General features: G+C 41.9%; 1 protein-coding gene across 8 annotated transcripts in view; it reads left to right on the top strand.

The window, feature by feature from the left end:
• Positions 1-12,078, top strand: part of PCGF5 (polycomb group ring finger 5) — a 100,455-nt gene that overhangs the window by 39,649 nt on the left and 48,728 nt on the right. For 7 of the 8 annotated variants that reach the window (XM_039482269.1, XM_039482275.1, XM_039482272.1 and 4 more), the window contains exon 3: positions 6,701-7,001. In XM_039482269.1, the coding sequence (XP_039338203.1) occupies positions 6,890-7,001 (112 nt within the window). In that variant the 5' untranslated portion in view covers positions 6,701-6,889. Of the gene's footprint in view, positions 1-5,974; positions 6,112-6,700; positions 7,002-12,078 lie in introns of those variants that run through there. The other variant, XM_039482268.1, reaches the window with a different exon arrangement.

Below are 12,078 nucleotides of genomic sequence, written 5' to 3'. Positions count from 1 at the left end.
TTTGTTTTAAAGTTAGTACTGTCACCACAGAGCAATAATTATTTCCTAATTATTACTTCCTGGCCAATGGTTCTATTTCTGATGGAAGTAAGTATAGTGACTCCTCTTAAACAGGATTCTGACTGCTCAGACAAAACACAGTTTTCCGAACATAGTTCTTTAGATAGGAAACAATTTTCTCAATCCAGATGTGTCCCAGGATCTTTTCTGCCTACCCAGTAAATCCAAATCTCTCTTGGGATAACTGAGTGCTTGATTACAATGGATATTATGTAAGCGGGGAAACAGAACACATTAGCTTTTGACCAATTAATGTTTAAACTGTATCTCAAAGTGATAATTAGAAAAACTGGGGCTTCAGTCCTGCAACTGGAGCTGCATGGATAGATGCTTATATTTACTGAAGCCAGTAGGGCTCCATTGTCTCAGGGCCTACCTACATGGATCTGCTTGGAGGATCAGGGTCTTAGTTGGATTATAAAATGCTAGTGTAACCTGACTATTGATCCAATGCTTATTTTCTGTTTCCTGACATACAGCAGAAAACTTAAATGTTGTCAATATTTGATGTCAGTTCTTGAAAGTGTTACAGCTTCATTAATGAGCAAAATTCACATGTTGCGTTATTCACTCCTCTGTTATTTATGACCTGGCTACTCCGTTAGAAAGATATTTATTTTCTATAAATGCAAGGAATTACTGTACATCATATATGTCAGAGTACTGCCACAGTTTAATAGGGAATGCAACAAATTACCCCTCAACTTTAAAACTTTTTAGGATACATTCTATATTTTCCACACGTTAGACTGCTTTCCATAGTAGTAATGGCAGTATCTAGCTAAAACCATAGTACATTACAGGACAAACTTTTGTTTCTACCATCTATGGAAAAAAGAGCAAGCCAATCAGAAGCAAAATCAGGTGTTTAAAGAATATGAAAAAGTTTGGGCAGCTTTAGTTTCCTCATTAGCATTTGAGGGATGTAATCTCTGTACTTGATGCCGTGGATATATGATATATATTTAAAAGCACTAATGTAATTTATTATTCTTGATTATGCTGTTTTTTCTTATAATGCAAAAATAATCACTCGACACCAAAATATTAAATCCTGGTCACTTTTTCTTATAAAATGGGATTTTAAAAACTTAGCTTATGAATCATAGAGTCATAGAAGTGTAGGACTGGAAGGGATCTCGAGAGGTCTTCTAGTCCAGTCCCCTGCAGTCAAGGCAGGACTAAGTATTAAAGACCATCCCTGAGCGGTGTTTGTCTAACCTGCTCTTTAAAACCTCCAGTGATGGAGATTCCACAACGTCTGTAGGCAGTTTATTCCAGCGCTTAACTTTCCTGACAGTTAGGAAGTTTTTCCTAATGTCCAACCTAAACCTCCTTTGCGGCAATTTAAGCCCATTGCTTCTCATCCTGTCCTCAGATGAATAAGAACAATTTTTCTCTCTCCTCTTTATTAACAACCTTTTATGTACTTGAAAACTGGTATCATGTCCCCCCCTTAGTCTTTTCTTCTCCAAAGGAAACAAATCCCGTTTTTTTTCAATCTTTCTTCATAGGCCATGTTTTCTAGACCTTTAATCATTTTTTGTTGCTCTCCTCTGGACTTTCTCCAATTTGTCCACATCTTTCCTAAAATGTGGTGCCCAGAACTGGACACAAAAGTTCAGTTGATGCCTTATCAACGCAGGGTAGAACAGAAGAATTACTTCTCATGTCTTGCTTGCAACACTCCTGCTAATACATCCCAGGATGCTGTTTGCTTTTTTTACAACAGTGTTACATTACGTATTTAGCTTGTGATCCACTATGATCCCCAGCTCCTTTTGAGCAGGACTCCTTCCTAGGCAGTAATTTCTCATTTTGTATGTGTGGAATTGATTCTTCCTTTCTAAGTGGAGTACTTTGCATTTGTCCTTATTGAATTTCATGAGTGTCTAAACCAATCACATCTGTGTGGGTAGTTAGCAGAACTGCAGTTTGGCGCTAAAATATGGTTTGAGCTAGACATCATTACAACAATATCATTCCACTTTTATGGTTATGCTTTAATGGAATGTTGTGCATCAATTACTCCTTGAAACTGAGTCTGGTGGATTAACAAATATACTTAGAAAAGACCTTTTAACAAGCAATACTCCTGGGGAAATTCTGTGCCACTGCGCAATGCAGAATGTTGCAGAAATTAATGTTGTGTATGCAGAATTTCCTTTCCCCCACAGCAAATGGCTGCAGTGTGGCTGGCCACCACTAGGGGCCACTGGACCTAGTAGAGCCCAGGTTGTACATAGAAGACACTGCTGGGGAGCGGGAGGGAGCGGGAGCTAGAGGGTTCTCAGTTCCCAGCATGCCTTGAGGGAAGGAGACAGCATGCAGGAAACTCCATGCAAGCCTGGGACCCGGCATCAGGCTGTTTCTCCCTCTGGGTCCCTGGGCTGTGAGGGGTAGGGGGCAAGTGTCTGGGCTGGGGGGCATGGCTGGGCTTTGGTGGGTAGGGGGTGTGAGTATCTGGGCAAGGAGGGGCATGGCTGGGCTCTGGGAGTGTGTGCTGGTATCTGGGCGGGGGGCCCTGCAGCTGGGCTGTGGGGGGAAAGGAGTGTGGGTATCTAGGCTGGGGCGGGAGGTATTGTGGGTGTCTGGCTCCCTGCTGGGCTCAGGGGTGGTGAGGGAAGGAGGCAGAGAAACAGGAACTGGGTTGTCATAAGGGTTTCTTTAATTCTCTACTCCTGGGGGGAAAATTTGTGTGTCTGTACTGTTACAGACATACTTGCTGATAGGTATTTTGAAATAAATTACCAAATTAATTGAAATGGGCATGATTATGCAGTGTTATTTTGACAAAATTTGCAGAATTTTAAAATATTGTGTGCAGAATTTTTAATTTTTGGTGCAGAATTCCCACAGGAGTAAAGCAAGAGATTTTATAAACCAAATAAGTTTTGAAGTCCCCAAAATTAGGATCCAGACAGAATTTCTCTTAAAGCAACCCTCCCAGCATCAATCATTTTGAAATGGCCAAGAGAATGTCAGCAGCTGCTTATTTTACACCCAAAGAGGTTTAATATTGCTCTCTGATGCTTATAGACTTTATTTCGTGTTCAGTAGGGCCACCCAAGTGATGATTCTGAAAAAAATCAACTTCTGACAATTGACAAAACTTAATCACAAATGGAAATATTCAGTTTGCCAAATAAAAGATTGATATGAAAAAGGACTTACGTTTAGTATTATAGGAATAAGTTTATCATTATGATTTTAAAAAGAGTAACAATTCAATGTTATTTTTTTAAAAAATACTGCATTCAGACATCTGGACCCTTTTCCGCTTTCAATTTCAAATAGCTGAACTTCCCTGTATCTTAATAATTTTGGTTTTAATTATATTTCACAACTGTTACTTGACTTTAATTATATTGTAGTTTGTAAAAATTACTGATTTCCTTTTCCTTCCTCCCCCACATTTTCCTAATCTGAGTCAATGCCTGTCTGCTGTGTGTAAAGAAGGAACAGCTTTAGAAAACTGGGTCTTAAAATCCTCCTTTTTACATACCTTGTGGTAAAAGTCATTTAAATTATGGGAAATAATGTTTTTTTCATTAACTTGCAGTGTTTTATTAACTGAAACTTTTGAAAGTACACCTCTACCTCGATATAATGCAACCTGATATAACACGAATTCGGATACAATGTGGTAAAGCAGTGCTGGGGGGGGGCGGGGGGGCTGCGCACTCCAGTGGATCAAAGCAAGTTCAATATAATGCGATTTCACCTATAACGCAGTAAGATTTTTTGGCTCCCAAGGACAGCGTTATATCGAGGTAGAGGTGTACTTGGGACTTTATTTCACTGTTTCCTTATACTTCTTTTAAACAATTTTGTCATCTAACAAATATTTTCTTACATTGCATGTTTTCCTTCTTACAAGGTGATATTTTCTAATCTTAGTAAAACTTGCCAGTGTGTGTAGTATGACAAACAGTGGGAACAGTACAAGACCAAAACCAACAAAATGTAACTTTTGTTATACGATAGTTTGCTAAAAGCTGGGAATGGGTGACGGGATAACTTGATGATCACCAGTTCTGTTCATTCCTTCTGAAACACCTGGTATTGGCCACTGTCAGAAGACAGGATACTGGGCTAGATGGACCTTGGTCTGACCCAGTATGGCCATTCTTATGTTCTTAATACACGCTGGGTTTTGTTTGTTTGTTTGTTTTTACTGCTAAGTTAAAATTGATTATAGTTCAGCAAACTTTCATTTATATTGTAAAGTCTTCTCATAAAAATGAAAACTTTGAAAAAAAACTTTAAAAAATGTCCAATACTTTTATTGTACCATAACTTTAATTATAAGTAAGATTTAATTTGAGCAATACTTGACCTATCCCCTGCACTCAGACTGAAGTAATGGGACTCCATTTGGGTGTAAAGATTCCACCCATCTGGATTTGACAGCAGGATTGGGCCTTAGGAAAGCCTTCTACTGTTGCAGCATAGCTAAAATATGGAAGATGAGACTGAACTGGGTCTAGACAAAGCAAATGTTTCACAAGTGGAAAGTCACAGGCTACAGGTGGTAGACTTGGCACGGCACAGTCACAGATTCTACAGCAAAATCACAGCATGGAAAGTACTTTGTTCTGTTTTTCTCTTTACCAAATTCCACCTAATCTGTGTCTCCCTCAACCGTGCGTCAGTTTTGTTTTTTTAAATATACACCAGCAGCTCCATCCCAACAACTTTAATAGCAACCCTGTATTTATATAAATCAGGGAGCAAGACAGTAAACATCTGACAATGGGGAATGCTTTCATTCATGCTTGATTTTACATCCATGAGTAGTCTCACTAAAGGTAAGCGTGTGTGTAATTATTTTCTGGATCTGAGCCTAATTTATTTCAGTATTTTACTGATAGTAACTGTGTTCTCTCCCTAAATGCCCAACAGTATATAAAAAGGATAAAAGTTTTGAAAATTCATTTACGTTTCAGCTGTCCAAAAATTAGATATACACAGTATAATAAGAGCAAAATTCAGTATTAAAAAAAAACCACACCTTGAGAGGTGTGATTTAAGTCCCCTCAGGGAGATTTTTACAAAAACTGTTACAGAAGGAGAAAAGTTGCTGAGTTCAAATGTGGGGCGGGGGGCTGACTATCTTGTGCCAATTACTGCTCTCCTCATCTAATGCCACTCAACACAAACTGCTCCCAGCTTCAGAGCCATGGAGTCTCTTCACCCCCATCTCCCCTCCCCAGCTCCACTGCCACACCTCCTCTCCCGAACCATCGGCCCTCTCCAGCCCCACTTCTACCAGTCACCCCTTCTCTCCATCCACACCCATCTGCCAGCCCCATTGCAACTTCCCAGCCATCTACCCTCTCCAGTTCCGCTACCACCCCACCTCTCCCTGGCCATCTGCCCTCCCCAGCCCCACTTCCCCTCCTCTCCCCAGCCCCACTGCAACTCCTTAGCCATCTACACTCCCCAGCTATCTGCCCTCTCCAGCCCCACTTCTACCAATCACCCCTCCTCTCCATCCACACCCATCTGCCAGTCCCATTGCAACTTCCCAGCCATCTACCCTCTCCAGTTCCGCTACCACCCCACCTCTCCCTGGCCATCTGCCCTCCCCCGCCCCACTTCCCCTCCTCTCCCCAGCCCCACTGCAACTCCCCAGCTATCTGCCCTCTCCAGCCCCACTTCCCCACCTCTCCCCAGCCAGCTGCCCTCTACCTCACCTCCAAAGCTACCCCCTGTCCCCAACTCCCCCAGAGGCTCCCCTCAACGCTCCGCTCCAGCGGCGGGTCCCTGGGGCTCTTGGGAGCGGCCGCCCCGGGCCCCGCGGGGAGACGCCGCGCCCTGCCCCGAGAGGCCGCCTGGGCTGTGGCGCAGGAGGGCTCGGCGTGGGAGCAGCGCCTGCGCGCCTGTCCCGCCTGCTCTCGCTCGGGCCCAGCGCTGTGGCCGGCCGCGGCAGCCCGGCGGGAAGGAGGGCGGGCTTGAAGGGGCGGGAGGCGCACGCTGTTTCCCTTTCTCTTTCGCTGGGCAGCGCGGCGGGGGCTGCTGCCGGCCAGAGGCCGACGGGCGCCGCAGGTACCGCTCGGGGGGCTGGGGCGGACACGGGGCAGGAGGCGCCGCAGGTGCATGGGGGGAGGGACAGGAGTTTTCCAAGAGGGAGGGAGCGCCACAGCACAGCCCTGAGTCTGGGCCGTGGTGCCCCGGCCTGCCCAGCGCTCGGGGAGGACCTCCCCCCCTTCCCCTCAGGCCGGGGGACGGGACCAGAGCGGGGAGAGCCGCCCTCCGCCGGGACCCACTGCGAGGCCTGTTTACGGGCTGTGCCTCTACAGAAGGAGGAGTTCGCCCTGTGTGTCGTTCAGTGGGACGTTCCCAGGCTCCTTCAGGGTTTACTGAAAATCTCCCAGGGTCCCGGCAGCTTGAGCGCAGCCCCTGCCCCCCACCCTCCTTCTCCCCCAGCCCTGAGTGTCACCTTGCCTTGGTCACTTTGCTAGCCTCATAGTAAGCTCATGGAGCGGGCCGGGGGCAGGGACACTGGCTTAATTCTTGTCAGCAAAGCACCTAGTACAGAGTCAGAGCTGTGGATTGCCCCATGCCAACGACTGTGACACTTGTCTGCTGGGACATCGTCATCATTATTATGCTTCTCCCTTCACATGCCTTGCAGGTATGAAAACACCCTGCCCAGAAAAGGAGCAGGAGATATGAATGATGTCCCTGTGAGAGGTCTGGAATGTCCATCAAATGCCTGGAGAGGTGCAGTTGCACAGAGCAGCTCCTGTGAACCACAGCACCTCCAGCTGTCAAACTCACGCCTCTGGCCTAAAGCGCTCAGCCAGCATCGCCTGCCCCACGAATGGCTACCCTGAGGAAGCACTTGGTGAAAGATTTCAATCCTCATATCACCTGTTACATCTGTAAAGGATATCTTATCAAGCCAACCACAGTAACTGAATGCCTCCATACCTGTAAGTAGTACTTTGCAAGGTATCCATCCTTCACAAGTAATGCTTCCTCCAGATATAACCACTCATTTTTAAAAAAATGTATAGCATGAAAGATTGTAAAGTGTTTCAGGTTGTTCAGCTTGCTCAGCTTGGATATACACTATTATCATTGGAAAAATCTCAGTGTGGAGTACTTTGGGCCTTAGAGTTAATTGGGGAAGAGAGAAGTCAAATATTTCAAAGGGATTTGTTATGGTTCTGGCAGTATACTATACTTAAAATTACAGTATAGTGTATCCAATGTATATTTCTAATAACATGAGCACTATTGAACTGAATTATGGGGAGGAACTACTCTGAACTAAGCCAGGCTCTGTCAGTTGGTGAGAAATTTTCTGTGCACTGAAAATGAGTGACTGAGGCATCTGCACAAGACCCCCTTTCTTTGAGTTTCTGCACATGGAACTGACTACAGCTTTTCAATGTATAAGCCACTCCTCTTGTGGAAAGCCACTCCTCTTGTGGAAGCCACTCCTCTTGTGGAAAGTTGAGTTGCTACAACAGGCTGGTGACTATCCAAGAACAGAGACTACTTTTCCCTGAGAATTATTTGGTTTGCAGAAGAGCACTCTGGGAGATATAGCACAGGAGGAATCTGTTGCAGTGAAGCATGTCCTGCTGATCTGTGTGCCCAAAATACCTATATTCTTCTGATAATGGAAGGCTTCCAAAACTTCTGGGGCTGTGGATTGTTTTCACTTCCCAGTTCTTTAACCCCAGTTAGCCTTCAGAATTCTTCAAGCCTAAATCATACTATTCTAGTCATTTAGGCTGTGATGGATCACACAGGGTGCTTCCAGGACATAAATGCTATTCTCTCAGCACAGAAGGGCTACTAATGGTGTTAGTGCTGTGACTTTTCAGGGACTTGACCTATCATTAACTAATAAAGCCAGACTCATATGATGAAGATGTTGATGAATGGCATCTCCTCAGCCTGGATTCTCTCTTTTATTCTCTCCCTTTAGACCAGATGTACTGTATTAGCTTTTCTTGGTAGAGAAGTTGTAGATGCAGCTGCTCTGCCACTTGTAATATTTAGGTATCTGGACAATGGTCAGTGCAATATCTGTCATAAGTAAGAGCTGGGAATTTTAAACCATCCTGTGCCTTCTGAATGATAGAGACAGGGAGAGCTCTCTGGGATATCTTACACACAGACTATAGTCCTTGCAGATCAAAGAGCATCCTCCTCCTCATGTGAGCATGTAATGTCTACTCAGTGAAGTTCAGGAAGGAGGGAGTACTAGCTTTACCATGATTTAAGGATGCCAGTCTACACAGAAAAATTACCTGGGCCAGAATTTTCAAAACTGTTGTTTGTTGCATATTACATAATAATAATAATGATATATTATTAATTATTATTTATTATTATATCTTGCAATCTGTGTCTTTGACATAAATTACAAAAACAAATCTCCCTGCTGAAACTACCAGCACCTCCTAACAGGACTGTACCCACATCAGAATTCCTAGAGAACTTCCCAACCCTCCACAAACAAATCTCAGTCCCTTTCCCCTTCCCTCCTCCAAAGCCTAAGTAAATGTGTGACTTGCAGTGTGTCCTGAAGGTCAGTAAACCCATCCAGTTTTGGAACAAGGTGATTCCCTCAAGGAGGATATCCTACCACCAAGACCTCTCCATTTGTAAATAGAGGGAACTCCAGTTTGAGTCTCTCTGCTTCTTGTAATTGTGACAGTAAGCATGTACTTAAATAGGCAGATAGGCACTTAATGGAGCATGTAAGTGGAAGGTAAGTGCCTAAGCAATTTTCAGAAGGGTGATAAAGTGCGTGCAAGTCTGCAGTAGATTTTGGGGAATAGTTGGTCCTTTCATGGAATTCTACATTGTGTGTAAGTGAGTGGCTGATTAATGGTCAACTTTATTTGTGCCCCTGAACAAGTGAAGTGTTTTTTAATTATAATTTTAAGATCTCTAACAAGGACATTGTTCGAAAAATTAGGTTATTTTTAAAGCTGGTATATAAAGAGGTAAAAGTTTAGTTTGATAAAGTAGCTGATCTGCAGAGAAACTTTTCTATGTATCACCTGTCTTGTTACTTAGCTGTGGGTAAAGGAGAGGTGAGTCAGGGCTGGAGGACCACATGCTATGTGCATCCTCTGGTCCTTCCATATGCCCCCTCTTGTTCCAATGGAGTGAAGGCTGGAGTAGCCTCTGAGAATTGACTCCACTTTGTCTTTGAGTTTTAGGCCTACACTCCCCTGATTTGGGGTAGATTCTGAGGGAGGTTGTGCCCTATAATGAGCACTTCTATTGAAAATTTCATCTTATATAAGTAGAACAGTTATTCAGTGTAAAACGCAATATGTAAAATATAAGCAAATCTCGTTTCAATATGAGACTTCTACTTAGTTGCAATCAGTGCTTAGATACCTTTGTGATTATCATTTAAAAGTATCTTAGAGAGGCTCTTCCCCTTGAGCTATTTTTGACATAAAGAAACTAAATAGTATGTAAATACAATTGTTTGCAGTCTTCTTGTAGCTGTGTTGATCCCAGTATACTAGAAACACAAGGGGGGTGAGGTAATATCTTTTATTGGACCAGCTTCTGTTATGAAAAGAGACAAACTTTCAAGCTTATGCAGGACTGAAGAAGAGCTCTATGTAAGTTCAAAAGCTTGTTTCTTTTTCCAACAGAAGTTGATCCAATAAAAGATATTACCTCACCCACCTTGTCTTTGTAAATACAGTATCAATCATATGTGTTCCTTCAGTGTTGATGTGGGTGCAGCAGCACTGACACATAACTGTTTGTCTCAGTGCAAGGGTTTAAAAGTGGACCATCAGTATTAACAATTATCCTATATAAAAGGAAACTAGCACACTGTATGTTAGTGAATTAAAGGTATGTTACACGGGTGCTTTTAAGCTGTAGTAAGTCGCCTAGAGTGAGTCGTGAAACTTGTATAATGGTTTGCCCTAAGTATCATGGTGCAGCCAAAAATCAAGTGTATCTGACAATTCTCTCGCTTCACTGACATGCATGGCATATGTCTCAAAATTCTGAAACCCATCTCACATTTTGTTTATTTTTTTCTCCATTGTGTTGGCTGTTGGGCTTTGTGTTGTACTGTAAAACAAGACAGTTAAAATTGTACCATATTTGTGTATCTCATACTGTAAGTGTAAAGGTTTTTAAAAGGTGTTAAATAAATACAGTTATCACTTAAATTCCCGCTCAGAGGTTTTTCCCCCATTCTAGAAATTTCAAAGTGATAGAGCCAGGAAAATGTGCAGAGTTTTCCATATTATGAATAATAGAATAAGATCATGCCTCTGACAGATGAAAATATTGGTTGATTGGACCTATTGCTATGGAGGAATCACAAGCCCGTACAAAGTTTTTGAGTGTTAGAATTCTCATTTTGAGTTCTGATTTACTGACCGATATGTAAAAGTCATATATATCTACTGGTAAACAGCTCCCTAATGACAGCACAGTTGTACATAATAAAGAGCACAAGTTATTCTAGTTAACATCAATATTCATTTACAAATCAGTTTTCCTTTTTCTGATGATGATCAGTGTTTTGGGCTGGTAACATTCAATTTTGGTCAAACTATGCCCTTTTTTTTTCTTCAACTGGGGGTAGTGGAGAGGGAGTTCTTATAGTACCAATGCAAGACATCTTGACATCTGTCCTTTTTGGGGGATCAGAAGATTTTTCCTTTTTCTGAGTTGCATGCAGAGGTAATTATCAGTCTCTTCTATAAAACTAAATTACAAAGATCTTAACTGCAGATCTGTAAGAAGTCATTTCAACTACTTATCTGCTTAAAGTGAAACATGTTTTTAAGTGCTTTGCTGGATCAGGGCCTTAATGTTCTTCTGTAGATTTTATAGTTCTTTTATATTTGAAGTTTTGAGTATTGATGACTTATTGATAGTGTTTTCTAAGGTAATAGTTTGTAAATATATTCATATGACACTAAAAACAACAGTAGTGAAGTATTCATGTTTAAGAGTTCTAGGTATAAAAAAAAACTTAATATAAGAATAAACAAGAATATCATGTTTGTCCTTCTGTTCTTGTTAAGTCCTTTGAATAATTTTTGCTCTGTAAGATAGTTTTGTGTTGTGCATGTATTTTCATACAAATGAAAATCAAGTTCAATATTTAAACAGTCAGAAGTATTAAAAAAATTTTTGTTGATTGCTATAATGAGATCTGTGTAGTGAGTCTCTGTGGTTACTGTTTGTTGCTATTCCATATTAATACTTTATACCATGCAATCCCAGATAATGAAAGTTCATTTGTGTCCTGAGGGTTGTACTGTGCCTCCTTGATGGCATCTGCTTTCTCCTCTGCACCCTGTGTGTCACAAGCCTGGAGTGCAGCAAGTGTGCCCCTGTTGCTGGACTTGCCAGCAAAAGATCCTTCTCACTTCATTAGGATTATGGGGGACCTGCAGTGCAGCCTGGCTGCTAGATCCATCCATCCTTGGGAAGCCAGCCATCAGTCTCTATAATTAGGAGAGCCATCCAGTGGGCCTTGAAGTCTGTGCCCCAGACTCAGAGAGACATGAATGCAGACTTTAGAACCTCTTGGTCTGGCTTTCCAGATTATTAAAATGCTTGTTTTCTGAAGATTTCAGGAGTCCCTCAAAATCCCCATATTATTAGTGTTCACTGTTTTTGTTTCAGAACTGGTCTTAGTTCTTTGGAGAATTGTTGGAAGAAATTACAAAATAGGTTTTCAGTCCATTTATTAAAGTATTTGCAGTTCACATTTCAAATCAGGTGAAAAATAATAAACAGAAGAGAAGTTACTTTGCATCCAGAACATTTTAACAAATTAATAATAGTAAAGCTATTACTTCTTGCCAAATTATGTTCCATTTTTTGGTCTTAATGATGCTAAAATCTGCAATTAATCATATTTGGAAGCAACCACAGTCTGATACTTTTTGATTAAAAACTATAGTAGTGTCTCTGTTAATATAAATTTGTAGGCTCTTATTTTGATGATGTTGATTCCTAATGCAATATTCATGCTCCTCTGATGATTTT

Source organism: Mauremys reevesii, linkage group 7 (genome assembly GCF_016161935.1).
Source record: "Mauremys reevesii isolate NIE-2019 linkage group 7, ASM1616193v1, whole genome shotgun sequence".
NCBI classification, from domain to species: domain Eukaryota; kingdom Metazoa; phylum Chordata; order Testudines; family Geoemydidae; genus Mauremys; species Mauremys reevesii.
Note: the sequence above shows the minus strand (reverse complement) of the source record. Positions and strands in the feature narration are given on the sequence as shown.